The sequence below is a fragment of the Salvia hispanica genome, chromosome 3 (genome assembly GCF_023119035.1).
Source record: "Salvia hispanica cultivar TCC Black 2014 chromosome 3, UniMelb_Shisp_WGS_1.0, whole genome shotgun sequence".
Lineage (NCBI taxonomy): Eukaryota > Viridiplantae > Streptophyta > Magnoliopsida > Lamiales > Lamiaceae > Salvia > Salvia hispanica.
In genome coordinates, this window is record NC_062967.1 from 19,918,291 (window position 1) to 19,938,695 (window position 20,405).

The window sequence follows — 20,405 nt, forward strand, 5'->3', positions numbered from 1 at the left end:
AATATGAATCGAAAAAATCGTGAACCTTCAAATGAGTTGTCGTCTTCTTCTACCTCTAAATCTGAATTTGTATGAAGAGGAGTGCCAATTAGTGTTTGTAGATCATCCATAATCAGAATTCTTCTATGAGATTCTGAAGGTAAGCTTGACAAGTAATCGGAATTCTGATCTCGCGAAGTAATCAGAATTCTACACGTCCGGCTTCGTTGTGTAGATATCTCAAGCTTTGTATTCAGAGATGAATCACGATTTGATGCAGATCGCAATTGTTGAATTGATGAAATTGATGAATTGATGCAGATAGTGAATTGATGAAGGCGATGAAGGCGATGGAGGCGATGGAGACGATGGAGATTTAAGGAAATTACAGAAAGAAGATTGATGAAGATCGATGGAGATTGAAGAATTTGATGCAGATCGCGATTGTTGAATTGATGAAATTGCAAAACGATCGATGAAATTGATGAATTGATGCAGATAGTGAATTGATGAAGGCGATGGTGACGATGGAGATTTAAGGAGATTACAAGAATAAGATCAATGAAGATCGATGGAGATTGAAGAAATCCGCGATTGAAGATTTGAGAAAGATGAAACACGTATTTTTGGAGAGTTAATAAATTGATTTCCTAAAATACCCTCAGCAAGGTTTTTTAAAATAAAATAATAAAATAATGGTAAATTAATCCTAACTACAAAATTTAGAAGATGTGGGGCCCTAATTTAGTCTCTAGTTCGGTCCTTAATTTGCCACCCCTACTTAAGAATGATTCGACATTGATGACAACTCCCCAAAGAAGCCATAAGAAATGAGAGGAATACCATAGACTTAATAGCTCGAAAAAACCCTATCAAAATCACAACAAAATGATCAATATTTGGAAAAAGCAGTCAAATAATGGGGTTCCACTCTCGAACAATTGCATATCTACCCGCAACAACAAAAGTAAAATTAAGAAAATTAGTTACGATAAATCTGCTAAGAATAATAGTATCGATTAATTTGGATAAATCTCTGGATTAGTTCAGAATAAAAGCTTTAAGGGAGGCGCGAATTAAACGAAACACCATTTCCTTCACGAATTGGTGTTTTTCCATCTGCAAACCCTAATGTCTGGAGATGGATTAATCACGACAGAGGACCAAAAGGCCTTACCTTCGGACTCCGAAGTGTTGTTTGAACTCCACGATTACGACTCCAAAATTTGCCCCCCCACGGTAAACAAGCTTCTTATACTTTCTTTTTTCTTGATGATCAATTTGTCTATTTAGATGACTTGATGCGCCTGTACATAGTTATTTTGAGATTGATTAGGTTATTGTCTGTACCATAGATCTGAACTTGCATTAAATATGGACAAGCTGCATCAAATTTGAAAATTGGTTCATGTGAGATTTATTTGTAGAGGGAGAGGCGATCATGAAATAATTGATTGAGAATTGTAAATCTGTTAACTTCAGTAAAATTGCTTCTGTTACAAGATGAAAGAGAAGCTACATCTAATTGATTATTAAGTTCTGTAAAAGTACTTCTTACATGATGCTGCATCATAGCTCTAGTCAAATTCTCTTTATGCCTTTTGGTTGGATGTAATATGCTTATTTCGTTGATAAACTTGTATAGCCCGCCCCATATTCATGAAACAATTTAAGTGAGCGTGCGATTCTGCTCTTGTGAATTTTGATATTATTGAACCCTTCTCAATATCCAGGCTTCTGGAAATTATCATACACATGTAGGAGACTGTAACACGGTGTTAGAAAGAAATGATGTGTGTAAGTCCATGAATCTTCACCTCAATAAAGAGGTTAAAATGATGCCGACTGAGGTGGATGATAGATGGAAAATGGACCTAGATGATGGAAGTCAAAAGCTTGATAAATATTTCTATTATGACACTCCACATTTTGAAGAAACGGGTGTTTGGATGCCGGTATCTATTCCACCTTTGCCAGAATGTAAACAAGCAGAATGGAAGAGGGGTCTCTATTCAAATGGAGGTTACATGCCTGAAGGTGATTCGGGTTGGAATGAGTTTATTGGAGAAGATAAGCAGATGACCATGTGGGATGTGGTTCTCGACATGTTGCTGGCAACCGGAGGCAAAGTCAAATCTCTTACTTCTGGTGATATTCAAGGATATGGAATATCTTGGGTGACGAGCCATGTTTTAGACAAAGCGTGGCAAGAGATGGCACAATCTCTCACAGAGGCTAACTTCGGCAAAATGAAGGACATCCTGGAAGCAGTGCCACCGAAGTGGTTGCCTGATAGTGCAGCTTCTACGTGCATGCTGTGCAATGTTCGTTTTCACCCTATCATGTACTCAAGACACCATTGCAGATTTTGTGGGGGGATTTTCTGCAACAGTTGCTCCAGAGGTCGAAGCTTGATGCCTTCAAAGTTCCTGACAAGTGACCCTCAACGAGTCTGTGATGTTTGTTGTGTACGACTTGAGTGTGTCCAACCATGTTTGATGAACCGAGTAAGTCGCGCAGCACAATCACCTACCCATGATCTGACAGATCTAAGCACATTAAGATCTTGGCTCAACTTTCCATGGGGCCAGTCTATGGAGCATGAAATATACAAAGCAGCAAACACCCTGCAAGGTTATACTAAGGTATGCTCTCTCTCTCTCTCTCTCCCCCCCCCCCCTCCTCTATATTTATATATATACGCACATTCACTTCCACTGAATGTAGTTGTGTCACCTATTTCATTTTTCCGCATTAGCAAAACTTGTGTTAAAAACAAAAACAAAAAAATAATGAGAGAGAATTGCACATATAAATAAGTACTTATCATACAAAGATTTTAAACTGGTATTGGAATTTGAAGGACAGTGTGAGAAGCCTGTGCCGCTGTTCGTGAGTGTGAACCCTGAGTCAAGTGCTCATGTGGTTGAAGTTAATTATTTCATTTTACGAGGTTGAATGAAGTGTCCTTATGCTGGGACTTATTCTATTCACTGCAGGTTGGATTTGTTACACCTGAAAAGTCCATACCTGGTGCAATCCTGAAGCAAGCCAAGGGCCTTGCTATCTTAACTGTTGCAAGAGTTGGCTTAATGGTGACCTACAATGTAGGCACAGGATTAGTGGTTGCACGAAGAGAAGATGGATCTTGGTCTCCACCATCTGCAATCGCATGCTTTGGCATGGGCTGGGGCGCACAGGTGAGTGAATGAGCGAACTTCCTTTTTTTTATTGCCAACTTTACTCCGGTTCTCATAACATATACTTTGTCTTGAAATTTTTTGCTCATTATTCCTATTTTAATAAAAATATGTTTACTTTTACTGTTACGCTTTTTCTCTTCGATCTTTCTTGAGTTTGCACAAATGTTTGGATTTGAGAGAGAGAGGGAAGCCCAGAGAAGCAAAAGCATTGAGTATCTTATGGTTCATTTGGTTTTACAGGCTGGTGGGGAAGTGACTGATTATATTATTGTGTTGAGAACAAATTCTGCTGTCAAGACATTTAGCGGGAATACCCATTTGTCTGTCGGGGCAGGAGTAAGTGCTGCCGTTGGCATTGTTGGAAGGGCTGCTGAAGCTGATGTACGAGCAGGTGATGGTGGTTTTGCTGCTTGCTATACATACAGCTGCAGTAAAGGTAGTCGCTTTCGTGCCCTTTGCAGTTGGGCATTTTATAAAAGTTCCTTTCTCCTTTAAAGCTCATGACATATTATTGTCTGCATGGTAAATTGTTGCATTGCAGGTGCATATGTTGGTTGCTCTCTTGGAGGGAATGTGGTTAGAACACGAAATCAAGAAAATTGTAAGTTTTACGGTAACCCATCAATCTCAGCATCAGAGATTCTTTGTGGTTTGATGCCACGGCCTCCGGCTGCTTCCACATTATATCAGGCATTATCAGAACTTTATGACAAGCTCAATTAAAGTGACCTACCCAACTATATTCAGTTCTCATCCCATCTAAGTGCATATGTATATATCATTGCTATTTTTATGTGAATCTTTCATATTCATTAATCGACTTGTACAGGTAAAATTGCTCAATACAAGTATTTACATTATTCAAACTTTCAAGATTTTTGCTTACATTCAATTTTCATATTGGTGAACCTAAGATGAATAGGAATATCTTGATATTTGAAGTATATTTAATTTTGTCACAGCGAATAAGCATCAAGATAAATTGACTATTCATGATATGTAGATAGCATTTAGCAGAATAAAATTTCTATGCAAACTATGATACTTGTGTAATTATCCTCCCTCCACATAACTACTGTTTGCTTCCACTTGACGCATAATTCATATGCATGTGATAATGCCACCATTCTTTTGACAAGCGAGTCATGGTGATCAACCTGGCTTTCGAGCTCCCAAGTGTGAACTCGAGTTCATCCGCCCTGCAATCTTCATGTTAAACAGATAATTGCATGCTAGAACACAAATAATTTGAGCAAAAGGTAAATCCTAAAACATTATTTCTACGGTTTAGAGTTACCGATTTGATTCTCCAAAGAATCGTCGATTGCTCGCGCCTTCTCCACGTGAAGATCTTCAATACTCTGACTGGTTCACGAACTGTATCTCGATATCAGGGTGGGCTGATCGTATCAAAATACTAGGACTTGAATAAAGAAGACAGATTATTCCTCACAGAGGAGGAGCTGAAAATCTCACGGAGGAGAAAATAAAAGAAAAACCTCTCCCCATCCAAATCCGAAGTTATAAGTAATCCGAGTTTTCATTGCTTGTTAATTATTTATTTTCCGCGCTTAAATATAAATGTCCATTAATTAATTAATGTTTGCCATGGACTTAATTAATTAACATCTTATTAATTCCAAGAGTAGACTTAGCAAGAAGCACTTAATTATTATTCATAGAGCGATAAAACTCCAACTGACCAGTTTTCTGAATAATAAAACCTTGTTCGAGCTCCTCTTGAGGACATTATCAAACGAGCTCACCTCGAGCACGTTTCAACATAATAGCAATCCTAGCACCGCTAGACATTAATCACCACTACCCAATATATTAGGATTATTGAGTTGCGAAAAACCCGCACCATTTGATAAGTCAAAGTAGTGCATAATCAATACCGTATGCTCAATGTTAACATATGTAGATTAAGAAATAGTATTTTATCAAGACTTAGTCTTTCAGTAAATAGCATAAAGACACGTCTTGTTGTTAGATCCGTTCAGGTGCTATACCACACCAATGTCATCTTATTTCAGTAAAGCTTAGAAATATGCGGACTGACATTGCAACCTTTCACGATACGTAGTCTAAGCCTATCTAGGTTGTGAAATTCTTCTTTTTCTTTTGCAAAGCATTGGATAGAACTGACCGTGTTAACTTAAAGTGGACGTCGCCCACAACCAGTCTACTAAGCAAAAGACTTAGACTTTGTTTGCTTCTTAGGGGCTGTTCAAGTTGTTTGGTATGGGTAGGGAAGAATTAAAACTGATTAAGATTTGGGCGTGTAGGGTCCACAGTTATCCCATCCATTTCTGTTGTTCATTGTTCCTTATACAAAACTTGAACTATGCAATTTGGAATTTTTTGTCATTTTTTTATCAGAGTTCTAAAAACTAATATGACCAAAATACCCACAAATTATTATTGGTTAAGATTTGTCTCAAAGAGAGAGAAGCGCCACCATGAAATCATCCACCGCTGGAAGCGAAGACCCTTTCCGCCCACTCTCCTCCGTGCTGTCAACGCAGCTTTGATCAACTCTCCAATCTCCGCCGCTCCCATAACCGCCTCAATTGTATACCCCACCTCCTCTCTCTAACTCTGCTCTTAACTCCCCTCGCCACCTCCACGCACACCCCCATCTTTCTCCGCCACCGAATTCCACCCGCAGTGGCTCACGAACGTGTCTATTGATCGACGTCAGAGTATCTCCAGCTGCGGCGCCCATGATCGGATCAGCAATCCCTCCGATCACCGCACGAACATTCACCTTCTACTGTGCGTTACGCAAGAAGCACATACCTAAACACATGGTGGCAAAAGCGATTTCAACACTGCGAACCGTGAACGGCGACGAATCGAGTGGGTAGTAGAGATGCGGAAAATTAGGGATGTTGTAGTTTATTCCTTTGCAGCTTGAGTTTGTGATTTTTGGGGGGAGAAAGAATTTGGGAGGGGTAAAGCTGCCAATTCATCTCCATTTCTGGGTGTAGACTTTGGGGCAAGTTTCAAATACCACCAAATTACCGAGAATTCATTTCTGCACATAACAACAAGGAACAGTGCGGGCCAGAGATATAACTAGGGCCCTCCACATTTGAAGCTTGCTCCTTGAACGCCCATAAAGGGTCAGATTTGAGTCCATTTCTTACTATATCAAGGAACTTGAACATGCCCTTATACATTTAAATGTTTATAAAACATCTTATAAATGCACAAGCAAACACAATGTAATAATAATAGTGATTCTATTCGTGCGAGACTGCTCGAATAATACTGAATCGGGTTAAAAGTGGATTGTAGAGTTTTACGTATACAAGCAAGATTCTATTCGCGCGAAACTTGCTCGAAACATGCTTTTCAGTATACCAACCCTAACAGGCTTCACAAGATCTGTCGTGCTGCTGCTCCCAAACACAAACGCGTTCGGGATTACCCGATCCATGATGATATCAGCAGCACCCGTGACAGCAGGGGAGCATGCTCTGCTCCAGCCTGGTGTGCACATGAGAGATCCATTCCGTGTCAGGGCCTCCACGGTGAACCCAAACGGGTTTGAGGAAACAAGACCGAACTTTGGAGAAGTCGTCCCGCTCTGGCTAGCATGAGTCCCATGGTACCACATCTGGTGTCCGGGGCTGGGCGGCGTAGACAATGGAAGCAACGGGATCTCCAGACGAGCGTACGAACTGCACCAATCTGTGGCAGGCCGTGGGGTTCCATTGGTTGGGGAGCTTGAGGTGGGGGGGGTCACGGGAGCGCTGATGGAGCCACCCCCGTGCAAGTTGTGGTACATGAACTTGGATGACGGGTCCAATGAAGAGAGATTTCGGAGCCTTGGAATGAGAGAGTTGCCATCTGTAGGGATGGGATTGTAGGATGAACTTTGTTGGTAAGGTGAGCATGCACTGCCTGAAGCTGCTGATATGGAACCCTCGATGAAATCCATCCTATACACCGGTTTGCATCCCTATCATCAAACATTTGGTCTCAACACCAAAAACATTGATAAATAGATATAACCATATTCATTTACAACCAAAAAGATATACCTTTGAAAACAAGACCCTTTTCATAATATTAGACATAGTTTCATCTAAACTATTTATTTATTCTCTCTCAATAAATTCTCTCTCCACTTATTAAATACGAAACATTTGTTTTACAGAATGAGATTTTATGTAGTGTGGTATTATGAGTTAATAAAGAGTAATAAAGTAAGAGAGATGAAAAGTAAAGATAGTGGTATTTTCATTTTTAATGGGACAACCCAGAAAGGAAAACGTTTCATTTTAATAGGATAGATGAAGTATAAAATATTTGTGTTTCAGCGTATAATTTATAGTATTATTTTGTGAGTTAAATAAAAAAAATAAAGAAAGAGAGAATAAAGTAGAAATGTTGTTGTTGAGGAGCACTCCATCTATCTCTTGTTACTTAAGGCGTTTTTTTGTACAAGATTTAAAGTTGTGTTTGGTGGTTAAAGGAAGAGAAATAATATATGAGAGTGAATAAAGTACGAGAGATAAGAGAGAGTTAAGTAAAAGTGAGAATAAAATAATTGATATTAAATGTTTTTTTAGCTATAAAAGAAATGAATTAAGTAACTTGAGATAACAAAATATAGAATATGACTCAAGTAACTTGGGATGAAAGGAATACTTCTTTTGCAACTGCGAATTGTGATAAACCAAAATTTGACATTTTGGGAAATAAGAGTCTTATAACAAAACCCAAAGCAAGAATGAATGAATGGTTGGAGATTTATCGCAATTTCCAGGGGCATCAGAAAATCACGAATCCAAATGCCATGTTCCCCAATCCATTTTTCAGAAAATTGACCAAATTTAACTCTTATCATGGAAGAAAAAAGTACTATGAGAAATAAGAGAGAGTGAGGTAGACGATACAATAAAGTAAGAGCGATTAAATATTTTATTTTTTATTAGAAAAAAGACTCAACTTTGTGGTGACGCTTGTTGAGACAATTTTAGGTCGTCTTTATAATTCTCATAATCGCTTAATTATGTAGGTCAGGGATACGTTCACAATTGATTGATGTTGCATTCAGTTATTGCGTAATTGCTCTGACACGAGACTCACCATCTCTTAATATGATTTTGAAGCAATTGTCATGTAATTATATTTTGTACAAATATATGTCAACCTAATCTTGTATTAGTCACCTAGGATTGTGGGTTGATAATTTGCTATATTTTCCTTTCGTTCATGTAAATGTTTAATAAGACCTTTGTGATATTCTCGGAAAATAGAGTAAACCAATCAAATTGCATTGAGGAAACTGTGTTTGACTTCGTCTCTCGAAGAATTATTGAAGAGAATAGCCCTGACAAGATAAAGAAGACCTCTTGCATTCCCGTATAATTTGTGTCTTATCTCCCAAGAAAATTTCTTTTGTTTCGGCTTAAACCATGTGTGTTGTAAGTGCAAAGGGTGACATGTCGCGACACTCTTGGTCACAGCATGAGGAGGAAGTACTCCTACTAGCTCTGAACCGTTGGAAGTCTGACAATGGATTTTAAACCGGTTACCTCACACATGTTGAAGAAATCATGAGGCGGGAAATCCTTGATACACACCCATATTTTGTCGAAGATCAACACTTGAAAGATGTCATCATTCACTATTTTTTATACTTAATCGTAGCGGTGTGGGATTCAACTCAAGTGGCGATTATAAACAGAATGTAATGATGATTTGTCAAGGTTGACTCTGTGCCATCTCTCAAAATTTATTTGAAATTGGTGTGCACGTTTATGTTATTTTATATCTTAATTTTTGCTGCATCACAGTCGGATTCACACTCACACCACATGAGGTACAAGGCATGACCATATTACGAGGATCGGAAAATCATGTATTCAAAAAAGATTTATAATTCAGAATCTCGGTGAGGTGGAATTTATTCCATGAATGATGCTTTGAACTAGATCACTCCGGTATAAGATGTTAATTAATTAAAATCAGTAGCAGGCTTAAAGTGATTAATGAAAATTTATATCTTAAACGTAGAAAACAATTAAATTAAAGATGAAGCTCATATTACTTACTCCCTCTGTCCCACGTTACTTGAGGCGTTTGCGGCACAAGATTTAAGAAAGTTGTGTTTAGTGAGTTAAACAAAGTAAAATAAAATAGAAGAGAGAATAAAGTAAGAGAGATAAGATAAAGTAAAGTAAAAGAACGAATAAGGTAGGTGTGATTAGATGTATTTTTTTAGCTAAAAAGAGAAATGACTCAAGTAACTTTGGACAATCCAAAAAGGAATACGACTCAAGTAACTTGGGAGAGGGAGTATAATTTTGGATTTGACGGGCAACTAATACTAATTTCTACAATGGTCCAAAATAATATTCTTCGGGATTGAATTAAACTGGAGCTCAAATTAATTTTTGAGAGTCTGAACAATCATAACTCTATATAAACGAGAGTAACATGAGACATACTGATGCACTCTTTTTTAGCACTAAATAAACCTGCAAGTATACAAAGTATATATAGTATAGCCAAAGGTCAGTACCGGGATATCGAACACGGGGAAGGCAAACACAAAGTGTCTATCCTCTACTAAGACTCAATTACTATTTGGAAGAACAGAAGGTTTTTGAAAGCTTTTGAAAACAGAAAATATTTGAAAATAGATAACAACTAAATGTAAGCAAAACACAGAGACAATTGATAGAGATAAGAGAATTTCAGGGATGTGCGTTCACAGTTATGGTTATACAAATTCCAAACTACAATACCCTGACACAATTATTACTTTGATAGGACGAGTCACCAAGCTTATGCTCATGCGATGCAAACGTTAATTACAAGATTAGGGTTGTCAATCCTAACACGTAACTCCATAAAGCTCCTAAGACCCTTGAAAAGTCCTCACTCTCAATTAACAGTGCCGTTTTAAGGGAAGCTAACTGTAGTGTCTACTAAGTGGATCTAACTCGCTAGAACTCTGCCACAGTTATGAAACAAGTTATATTAAATCATACACAATTGTGTCACTCAATCATGCAGCATCAAGACTAACTTAAGGAAGAAACAAAGTAAAAACAAAATGAATATTAAATAGAAAAAAGAATTGTACAACCAAAGTCGTTACTAACACATCCCTAGAATCCTATGAGTTTAGTTACACATAATGAAATAAGCTAAACACATAGATTAAAGGGAAGCCAATTTGAACATAAAACTAAAGCAAATAAAACTTGTAGGTTGAATCTTTGTCGTTCTTGATGTTCTTGAAATCCTTCTCCAACTCCTTGCACAAGTGAAGTACTCTAGCTCTTGATCTCTATGAATTATTTTGCAAGTAGAAGCTCTCTCTTTTTCATGAAGCTTGAGGTCTTATTTATAGGGGAAAGCCAATCCTTGTTGTAGAAGGAAAAGATCTTCAAAATATGGTAAATCTTGGAGCAAATCTAGGGCATCTCGGATTCGCCGCCTTTCTCCGGCAAGCCGCCGCATCTTGGCCGGCGGTCGCCGCGTTGGAGTCCAGAGAGTCTGTCTCTTCGGCGGCGGACCGCCGCACGACTTCCGGCGGTCGCCGGGCGAGACTTCTCTTCCAAGCGTATTTTTCGAGGTGGACCGCTACATTGATCTCGCCCGCCGGGCGCCGGCGGTCGCCGCACACATTCGCGGCGGTCGCCGTCCGACTCCAGATTTTCAGACTTTGCGTTTTGGCTCCCTTTTTCGGCTCAATTATGCACATTTCTCACAAAACAAGTCAAAATACCAAAATAGACAAAATATGCAAATAATGGACGTGTAGAGTGACTTTGACATAAAAAACGGACCAAATAACGGCCTTAAAATAGTGCAAAATTCGAGCGTATCACATACGACACTTGAAACCCTTTCCTCAAAGTTGAAATTTTTGAAAATGTACTTTATTTTTTAAATTTGTAACACATTAAAGTTGTATACTGTAAAGCAGTGGTGAAGCCACGTTGGGGCCAGGGGCCCCTGAACCCCCATCAAATTTTCCATTTACTATATATTATATATGTAAACTAAAGACTATATATAAGGAAGATCGCGTAGTCGGTAGCAAGTTGTGTCTCTTGTGTAAGTGTCTAGGGATCAATTCCATAGGGTCCCCCATCTTAAAACTTCTGGCTTCGTCACTGCTGTAAAGCATGTTTTGAGCTGCTTTTTGTATATGGTAGACAAGATCATATTCCATTGAGATTAGATTAAATTAAGGGTTTGAATTTAATGAGTAAAAGTCCAATGGGTTAAGCCTAGTCCAACATCAACATGTCTCTAACCTAGCCCGTTATCATGACTCTATAAATAGGAGACTAGAAGATAGTATGATTGAAACACTAGCCGCTAGCAACAAAATCACCCATCTATTTTCCATAGGGAGGATAAATTTTCCCACTTGTTCCATAGGCCACAAGGCTGCCAAGAGGAAGACGAAAGGTAAAAGCTAAGCGATAAGTGCTCCAATCAAGATAACTCAAGTCACCAATCAAGATAACTCAAGTCAAATTGGATCGCAACGTTGTAATATTGCCGCTCCAAAGAATGTGGCGAATGGCCTTCTCTAGTCGTTGAAGGATGAATATTATACAAGCAATCATTTGTCTCAAAGAGCACTTATGGAAGAACTATGAGCTAGCTCACATAGGCTTACTTATGCTTCCCCGTTCAATTTAGAGCCATGGTTGTTTTTGCATCAATGACGATGGTGAACAAGTTGATGATGAAGATTTGGAAATAGACGATGGCAGACGAAGAACACTGAATATATCATGAGTCCATAACTTAGCTTTATACTGTTTTTTTACTTAAAATATTTTTAGTGTGATATTTTAAAAGTCAATCGAATCAGATAAATTTAAAAATAATATAAAAATTAATTGAATTATAGCTGAAAATATGACAAATTTTATTGCGTAATTATGATTAAAATAAAATTTAGGAATGGGACCAAAAAAATTGCTGCAAATATAGATAACAATCGGGGAGAGGATCACCTACGGCAAATTCTGATCCATCTTCTAACACACACTAACAAATACACACTCACAAACATAAGTGATGGACCCAATTATTATTTATTATGTTTGTGAGTGTGTATTAGGAGATAATTAGATCGGATGGCAACGTTGGCGACGTTGTGGAAAATTGAGTGAACTAGGGGAAAATTTTGCGCTTGCTTCTTGTTGCAGATTTCTCACTAAATATCTCTTCAACGTCAAAATCAGTTGTTTACATCTATTGCTCCATCATCTCTCTCGACACCTCCGTCTCCTCCTCCGCAGCTAATCGCCGCCCTCCTCTTCCATCATGCTACTATATGTTACCTGGATTTCTCTCCTCCTAGTTCTCTCCAATGAGCTCACCGCCTCCGTCAACGCTCACTCCACTGACGCACTCCTCCTCCTGCCCACTCACAGCCACGCCGCCGTTTCTGGTCAACGATGCCCCGCGCTAGACCCCAATCTCAATTTCCGACCGGTCATCGGGATCGTCAGCCACCCTGGAGATGGCTGCTCCGGCCACCTCAGCAATGCCACTAATGCATCTTACATAGCTGCTTCTTATGTGAAATTCGTTGAATCTGCTGGCGCCAGAGTCGTTCCCCTCATCTACAATGAACCTCCGGAGGTTCTGTACAAAGTAATCATCACTTCCTTTTTCTTTAAGTTTTCTATTTGCTGATTTCGACGTTATGTTTTGGATCCGATTAGTTTTTTTTTTAATTCATCATTGTTGTTGTTTGTGGCTAAGCTCGTGTGAATTGTAGAAATGTGAAGTTAATTTCGGCGGATTTAGTCGATTTGATTTTTTTATATTTTATTGATCAGTGATGTAGTTAATGCCTCAGCTAATTCTTTGATCATGTACGCATTAGGAGGCTACTGATTAACAAATGATTAAGGATAACATAATCATTTTCGACTTAGCAAAATATGAATAAGCTAGTCAATGTGGATGTGGTGATGAGTTCTGTCAGTGTTTATTACGTTTTTCTTCGTTTCAACAATGCTGAATTGTACGTTGTCTGCTTCTATTTCTGATAAAGTTTCGTTGTTTCTAAGGGAATCATGGATTCATCATTCATGTCCCATGAACAATAGCAATCTTAACTATGTACTAATAAATGTTTCAGAAACTCAGTTTGGTTAATGGAGTCATCTTCACTGGAGGGTCATCCAAAACTGGTCTCTACTTTGAGGTTGTCACATCGATATTTAAGGTACCTGATGATCTCCACGACTGAAACTGAGATCTTATTCCATTTCTAGTTATTCTATTGAAACCGCCCTTCATTTTATATCTAGCTTCCTCAGCTTATGTTGATTCTAAGTTATGTTCACTGATTCAGGAGTAAGTTTACTTCTAAGAAAAAGAAAAAAAAAATGAAATAAAGGGCAAGCCACCTTAGAATTTTTTTACTTTTAGCAATTGAAGATTTGCACTAGATTTTTCTTTAGCAATATTCAATTGCAAATGCAGCTGAACTTTGTTTTCCCATTGTAAGTGTTGTTTCTTTATGAGTGTATATGTCGGGTCATAAGGTAGATTTACAAAATACATGATTGGTTATTTGAAGGATTAGGCAATCAAACAAGCTAAAAATTATTCATTCCATGAGAGCATGTGCTGATTACCCTATGCTATTTTTATCTATCTATGGCTTCACCCCAAAACTAGACACTTTCTTAATGATATAGACTTAGATTTGTTGCTAATATGAAAGATTGACTTAACCGACATGTTTCGGCTTTCATGGTGAGTACCAATAATCCAACTGGCTATGCTTTTGCATGGTAAGTCAAAACTAAATGATGCTCTAGTGGATGAAATAACCACACACATGTAAGAAGGACGTCTTCTCTATTGTATTAAGATCTGCCTGGTGACGGAAGTATTCCGGAAAACAAGATAGTGGAGACAAATGGCATCTCTCTATTATAATCTTTATGTATCTGTTTCTGCAGGATGTCCTGAGAAAGAATGATGCTGGAGATCGTTTCCCTTTGCTTGCTATCTGCTTAGGTTTTGAGCTTTTAACCATGATAGTGAGTAAGGTAATGCTGCCAACTTTACTTATTCTCTCTCCACCTGAAATAAATGAAGAAAAGGATATTAAGCTTGAGAACCCGTAATGGAACCCCCCCCCCACACACAGTTAGATTGTGGAACTGAAATTCCCTCCTATCCTCCACATCGGTGCAGGACAACAACATCCTTGAGAGATTTAGTGCATCAGATCAAGCTTCAACGCTCCAATTTGTGGAAAACATAGATATTAGTGGAACTGTGTTTCAACGGTATAATTGAAGTTAATGTAAAGTTTAATTTTCACTTTTTAAAAAAAATTCTATTAAACATTGGTATCATTAATCAAGGTTATGTTCATATCTTTGATAGATTTCCTCCAGTTCTGCTGAATAAGCTGAGTACGGAGTGCATCGTGATGCAAAATCATAAGGTCAGTGCTTATTCCTCTGTGTAACATGGGGAAGGTTCAATGTCCATGTGTCTTCCAGGATGTCATAGCTATGTGGTCATAACTGTAAGTAAACTGCTCTAAGATGTTCCCTGAAGCACTAGTTCATGAAATAGTGTTAAATTATAGGCTTCCTCAGAAACTCCATGATAATGTAAACAATGTGTTAGAAGAAAAATGCTAGGTATTTACTTCAGCATTTCAATGAGCTGCTGCAACTTCTCAATTTTCTTGCTTGTCTCTCAAGTTGTTTGCCATAAGAGTATTGGCCTCGGTGTGGTTCGTGCTTGAGGGAAACAAGGAATAAAACAAATACTGAACCATTGTATCTTATGAAAAACCTATAATTCTTCCCTACCTTGGGTCAATTGATTGCTTTGGCATTTCAGTTCTGGGGATACGTATCCAGGCAATATTAATGCTAATTTAGAACCATACTGTGTTTTGTGTTCAAATTTTGATCAAATCATATTTGGTGGCATGATAAATATCCCGTGAATATTTATTAGCATCCGATTCTTTATATTACCCTTTCATTTATCTTGGAACAGTTTGGCATATCACCTGAAAAACTCCAGAAGACTGAGAGTCTTTCTAGCTTCTTTGAGATTTTAACAACTACTGCAGATAGTGATGATAAGGTATCTAATAAGGCCATCCTGTAGGCTATTCACATTAACTCCAAATTTGTGTTACCTCTAGATTTATTTATACTACATTCCTCGACATTACCTCAACTTCTGGTTGGCATCTGCTGAATTGTATCAGGTCTATGTCTCAACAGCCCAAGCACACAGATATCCAGTGACAGCTCTTCAGTGGCACCCGGAGGTATCTTTGGATTTGATTTTAGTAATTGGCCTAAGTCAATAAGCTAGTAATTGCTAGTAACTGATCCATTGGCTTTTACAGAGAGTCAGACACTTTAAACTCAGTTAAAGTCTTTGATTTGAAATGCAAATGCTTCATTTTTAACATCCCAATGCAGAAAAATGCTTTTGAGTGGGCCTCATCAAGTATTCCACACTCAGAAGATGCAATTCAAGTCACTCAAAACGTGGCCAATTTTTTTATAAGGTAACAATATTATATAGCCAAATTTATTGCAAGCATGGGTAATAAGTCTCTGTTTTAAGTTCATGTGAACATGTGCGTGCTAAATTTGTTAATTTTGACATCTTTCACTCATTGTACCATAGTCTTATTAAGTCCTCCAATGGACTCGAGCTGCTTATATTTAAGTAGCTGTTTTTGAATATATCGCCTACATCAAGGATCAAGTTCTACAATAATTCTTAATAGTTTAATCCAATTTGTCTTGCATCCATGCTTTATCTAGATATCATCATAGTGATTGATCAATGGAAGGAAGCTGCACCTGTTTTAACTGTTTATTTTTTCTTTTACTATGAAAATTTCTCAGGGAGGCTAGATTGTCTACGCATAGACCGCCTTCCCAGGAAGTTCTCGACAACCTCATCTATAATTACAGTCCTACATATTGTGGAAAGGCTGGGTAACTCTCTCACTCCCCCTCTCCCTCTTCCTCTCCCTCTCCCTCTCCCTCTCCATCTCGCTCATGTTTTGATGCTTTGCAGGAAGGGGTTTGACGAGGTCTACATTTTCAGCTAATTCTGGTCCGAATGTAAGTATTGAGGCATCCATGATTGCAATTTCTTATCACCATTGTAAATGTCATTGCCTTAAATGTATGTCTTATTGTTGTCTCTTGTCTGAGATAAAACCAACAGTCATAATCTATTTCTCAATTTGTACAGATTCAGAATCAAGTAAAACTGCGTTTAGCTTATTTACATTTAAGAGGGCAACTCCACATTCCAAAATGGCATCATTTTTCCAAGAAATGATTTTCTTGTACTTATAAATAAAAGGTATATTGGTCTTAGAAACATTGAATGAATTTTGGTATTTCTCACTAACATTAAGGGCATGTTTGATAAGTTAATAATACCAAGATAAAGAATTATATATGGACATTTCTAATTGTTTGATATCATAGTTAAGCTTAACTTAAAGCCCAATATAAGACCAGGGCCCTATCTAATCTTATCAAAATTATAACATTAACCTTGTTTATGTATCTCACCAATTTGTCAAGTTAAGCCATGTTATTTAATATACAATACAAATTTAGATCATTTCTTTTCTATCAAACAACAACGGAAAAAAAATATATCTTTGCATATCTTGACATGAAGCCCGTATTTCTTATCTTGTTTTACATATCTTCTCATATCCCATCTTTTTTATCATAACTTTGGAAGTGTACAATTTTTCCAATATGATCCAAACATAAAAACAGACTTTGATCTAACGTGGGCACGTGGCTAACCGTGTAATCTATTTGGCTTGGTTTGAATTATAAATGAAATAATCTTCTTTCGATGCTCTAATTCTTAAATTTGACTTGAATAATATGCGTTTAATAGGATAAAATATGTCTTGTAAATCTATCAGGTTTGAAGCGTGATCTGTCGAGGTGACATTAATCTTAAATTTTGTGTTTGATTATTACTTTCAAAGTTTATGGGAAATAACATAATTTGTCCAAAGTTTATAAGTTTTAAGACTAATATCCTTGTACAAAAAATCTTGGTTTAATCATAAACTTTTTTTTTCTCTTCTTCTGAATGTATAAAAGAAGACAAGAATCCAGACTTTACTCATTCGATGATCCAAATAAGAAATGGAGTTTTTGTCAGATTTCATCATTGTTGAACAAAGTAACGAAGAACGGCGCCTAGTCTAGAGACTTTGCGAATCATTTTGATTAAGAAAAGTCATTTATTACCCATCCCATATAAATAAGTCATTTAAAATTAACATGAATTTTAATATATAATTAATAAGGTAAGAAATAATGAGAAAAAACAGTTGAAATTATGTGTTGGATGGTGGGAACTCATAAATAATAAAGTAAAAGAAAATGAGAAAAAATTACAAGAAATAAATATGAACTTTTTTTATAAAACGAACAAAAAAAGGAAATAATGACTTATTTTTATAGGATAAAGGTAGTATAAAATTTGTCATCAGGCTCTCTATAGTGGTGACTCGTGAGGTTTGCACAAAACGACAAGATTAAAAAATGAAAACAGATATTGACAACGGTTAATCAAGTTTCTAATAAAAAATTGTCTAGTTTTACCATTTTAAATCATCTACCAAAATTAGGCCAATTCTATAAGTAGAAAGTTTTAGAGCATCCGCAGCGGCATGCTCGTCCGTCCGTGCCGCTGGCAAGGACACCACCGTCCGCCGTTGCAGCTCGTTCGTCCGTGCCAGCGGCGCGGCGCTGTTCTTAAATAAGAGCACGACCATGCCGCTGAGCAGCCTTACGTGGTGCAATGCGATTGGCCAATGGTATATCCGTTGGCAAATTTTATTTTTTCCTTTTTAAAAAAAAATTTGAAATTAATATTAAAAAAAAAATTGGATTCCCAAAAAAAAGAGCCGTTTATGGACTTTTTTTGGAATTTTTTGAATTTTTTTTATCCCAAAATCATCTATAAATACACACATTCATCATCCACTTTTCACATCAAATTATCTCTCATTCATATTTTTCCATACTAATCATCTACATCTTCCTATCTCACTCAGACCCTCTCTAAAAAATTTCAAAAATAGATTTCACCGATCTCATTGCGGAAGCGGTGCGCAAAGAACAAGAATACCAGGAACAATATCGTGCCGCCTATGAAGCCTATGTCGCCGCCAATACCCCCGCCCCTCCTCCTCGGCCAACTAGATCAACTCGCCGCCGCTACATCCATCGTGACCGAGAGGGAGCCCACGAAAGGCTCGTTGCTGACTATTTTTCCGACCAGCCTCGGTTTCCACAAGATTACTTTCGGCGCCGTTTTCGCATGTCAAAACGGTTGTTTATGCGTATTGTCAACACATTGTCCGCCCGTGTTGAATACTTTCAACACGATGTAGACGCAATCGGTCGGCAAAGTCTCTCGGCGTTGCAAAAGTGTACTTGTGCCATCCGGCAACTTGCTACTGGGCAAACGGCTGACCTCTTCAATGAGTATTTGCATTTGGGTGTGTCAACAGGAATCCTATGCCTCAAAAAATTTTGCAACGGCGTTCGTTCTGCTTTCAGCGAGGAATTCCTTCGGGCACCCACCACTGAAGATTGTCAACGGTTGCTTCATCTTCACGAAACAGTCCACGGTTTTCCCGATATGCTAGGCAGCATTGACTGCATGCATTGGAAGTGGAAGAATTGCCTGATTGCTTGGAGGGCGCAATACTTATGCGGCCACAAAGGCAGCAGCCCAACGCTTATCCTTGAAGCGGTCGTCGACTACCGCCTATGGATTTGACATGCATATTTCGGTGTTGCCGGATCCAACAACGACTTGAACGTGTTCTATTCTTCACCACTCTTCGATGATGTTTTGAATGGTGTAGCACTTGCGATCGACTTCACCGTCAATGGAAATGCATACCACATGGGTTACTATCTCGCCGATGGTATCTACTCAAGGTGGTCGACTTTCGTGAAGACGTTCAACAATCCGCAAGACCCGAGACAGATTCTTTTTGCGAGCGTCAAGAGTCTACTCGGAAAGATGTCGAAAGAGCTTTTGGGTTCTTTCAAGGCCGATTCAACATTGTGAAGGCCCCGTCTCGGCTGTGATACGTTAAGAATATCGCCGACATCATGTACACGTGTATTATCTTGCACAACATGATTATAGCTGACGAAGGACCGATGGAGGCTAACTTTTACGACGAGGATGAAGCCGGAAGCTCAACTGCGAGGTCTCCCCCACGCCGAGGTGTGCATACGACGGGTGAACGAGAGGATCGAAAGAAGACACACAATGCGCGATACAAGAGCCCACATTGAGATACAAAAAGATCTAATCAGTCACATTTGAGCGAAATTCGGCAACGAGTAGTGAGTCTTTTTAATTTTGTGAATTTAATTATGTATTTTTTAATTTTTAGGATTTTAATTATGTAATTTTTAATTTTTAATGTATTTTTATAATGTAGAAATATTTTTAGTAATTGAAGTATTTAAATTGAATAGGACCCTTGAGCTTGTCCTTGCGGAAGAACACGAATGAGGATGCTCTTAAACACTACTAAGAGCATCCACAATAAGAATAGGCCAGCCATAGGCCAGCCACTCTCTCTCCTTGCCACGTCATCAACACTAAAAATCCACCTGCCACATCAACATTTTACTCAAATAGGTTAGCCTTAGGCCAGCCGCAATAAAAATAATTCAAAAACAACTACATTTACGGAATAAAATTTACGATTAAATTACGGAATTAAATTTACGACACATATACGGGAAAAATTCGTTAATTTTATTTAAATAAAAAAAGTACATTAACTAAAAATCAAAAAAATTACATAATAAAAAATCAAAAAAATTACATAATAAAAAAAAATTCGGGCTTCCACACACGAGCCACCGCCCCACTCTACTCCTTACTAATTTATTAAAAAAATACATTAAAAAATGTTAGTATGCCTTGAATTCGTTATAGTTTGCCGGTCAGCGAGTCAGGGGGTCAAGGGGGGCGACCACCCCTTGCCATGGGGGTCCGGGGGCGCAGAGAGGCCCCTGACCCGACACTATGACATGTTTCTGTTTTAGGTCTTAATTTTGTATTGGGCCTAACCCGTCGTCTGTATGCCTATTTAAAAAAAATGCAACCGGATAAAATGAAACTAAAATCACG

General features: G+C 38.0%; 3 protein-coding genes across 3 annotated transcripts; 2 read left to right on the forward strand and 1 right to left on the reverse strand.

The window, feature by feature from the left end:
* Positions 1-931: 931 nt before the first annotated feature.
* Positions 932-4,055, forward strand: LOC125209065. Its single transcript, XM_048108657.1, has 5 exons — positions 932-1,218; positions 1,713-2,624; positions 2,979-3,179; positions 3,423-3,618; positions 3,724-4,055. Exons 1-5 carry the CDS (start codon positions 1,111-1,113, stop codon positions 3,903-3,905), a joined length of 1,599 nt encoding a protein of 532 aa, XP_047964614.1. The 5' UTR covers positions 932-1,110; the 3' UTR covers positions 3,906-4,055.
* A 2,150-nt stretch (positions 4,056-6,205) lies between these two features.
* On the reverse strand, positions 6,206-7,131 carry LOC125209536 (protein BZR1 homolog 3-like). Its single transcript, XM_048109136.1, has 2 exons — positions 6,556-7,131; positions 6,206-6,358 (listed from the first exon to the last, which is right to left on the reverse strand). Exons 1-2 carry the CDS (start codon positions 7,129-7,131, stop codon positions 6,206-6,208), a joined length of 729 nt encoding a protein of 242 aa, XP_047965093.1.
* Positions 7,132-12,317: 5,186 nt separating this feature from the next.
* Positions 12,318-16,486, forward strand: LOC125214249 (gamma-glutamyl hydrolase 2-like). The gene is made up of 10 exons (XM_048115184.1): positions 12,318-12,833; positions 13,327-13,413; positions 14,159-14,248; positions 14,397-14,491; positions 14,592-14,652; positions 15,222-15,311; positions 15,439-15,501; positions 15,659-15,747; positions 16,094-16,186; positions 16,269-16,486. The coding sequence occupies exons 1-10, from the start codon at positions 12,501-12,503 to the stop codon at positions 16,300-16,302; spliced, it is 1,035 nt and encodes a 344-aa protein (XP_047971141.1). The 5' UTR covers positions 12,318-12,500; the 3' UTR covers positions 16,303-16,486.
* Positions 16,487-20,405: the final 3,919 nt, after the last annotated feature.

Excerpts from the sequence above, each read along its gene's own strand:
- LOC125209065 (XM_048108657.1), top strand. The coding sequence starts at position 1,111 with ATGTCTGGAGATGGATTAATCACGACAGAGGACCAAAAGGCCTTACCT. Across the intron at positions 1,219-1,712 it reads CCAAAATTTGCCCCCCCACG|GCTTCTGGAAATTATCATAC; the intron begins GTAAACAAGCTT and ends CTCAATATCCAG. Across the intron at positions 2,625-2,978 it reads CCCTGCAAGGTTATACTAAG|GTTGGATTTGTTACACCTGA; the intron begins GTATGCTCTCTC and ends TATTCACTGCAG.
- LOC125209536 (XM_048109136.1), bottom strand. The coding sequence starts at position 7,131 with ATGGATTTCATCGAGGGTTCCATATCAGCAGCTTCAGGCAGTGCATGC. Across the intron at positions 6,359-6,555 it reads ATCTTGTGAAGCCTGTTAGG|GGCATGTTCAAGTTCCTTGA; the intron begins GTTGGTATACTG and ends TAAATGTATAAG.
- LOC125214249 (XM_048115184.1), top strand. The coding sequence starts at position 12,501 with ATGCTACTATATGTTACCTGGATTTCTCTCCTCCTAGTTCTCTCCAAT. Across the intron at positions 14,249-14,396 it reads TAACCATGATAGTGAGTAAG|GACAACAACATCCTTGAGAG; the intron begins GTAATGCTGCCA and ends ACATCGGTGCAG. Across the intron at positions 15,502-15,658 it reads CTCTTCAGTGGCACCCGGAG|AAAAATGCTTTTGAGTGGGC; the intron begins GTATCTTTGGAT and ends ATCCCAATGCAG.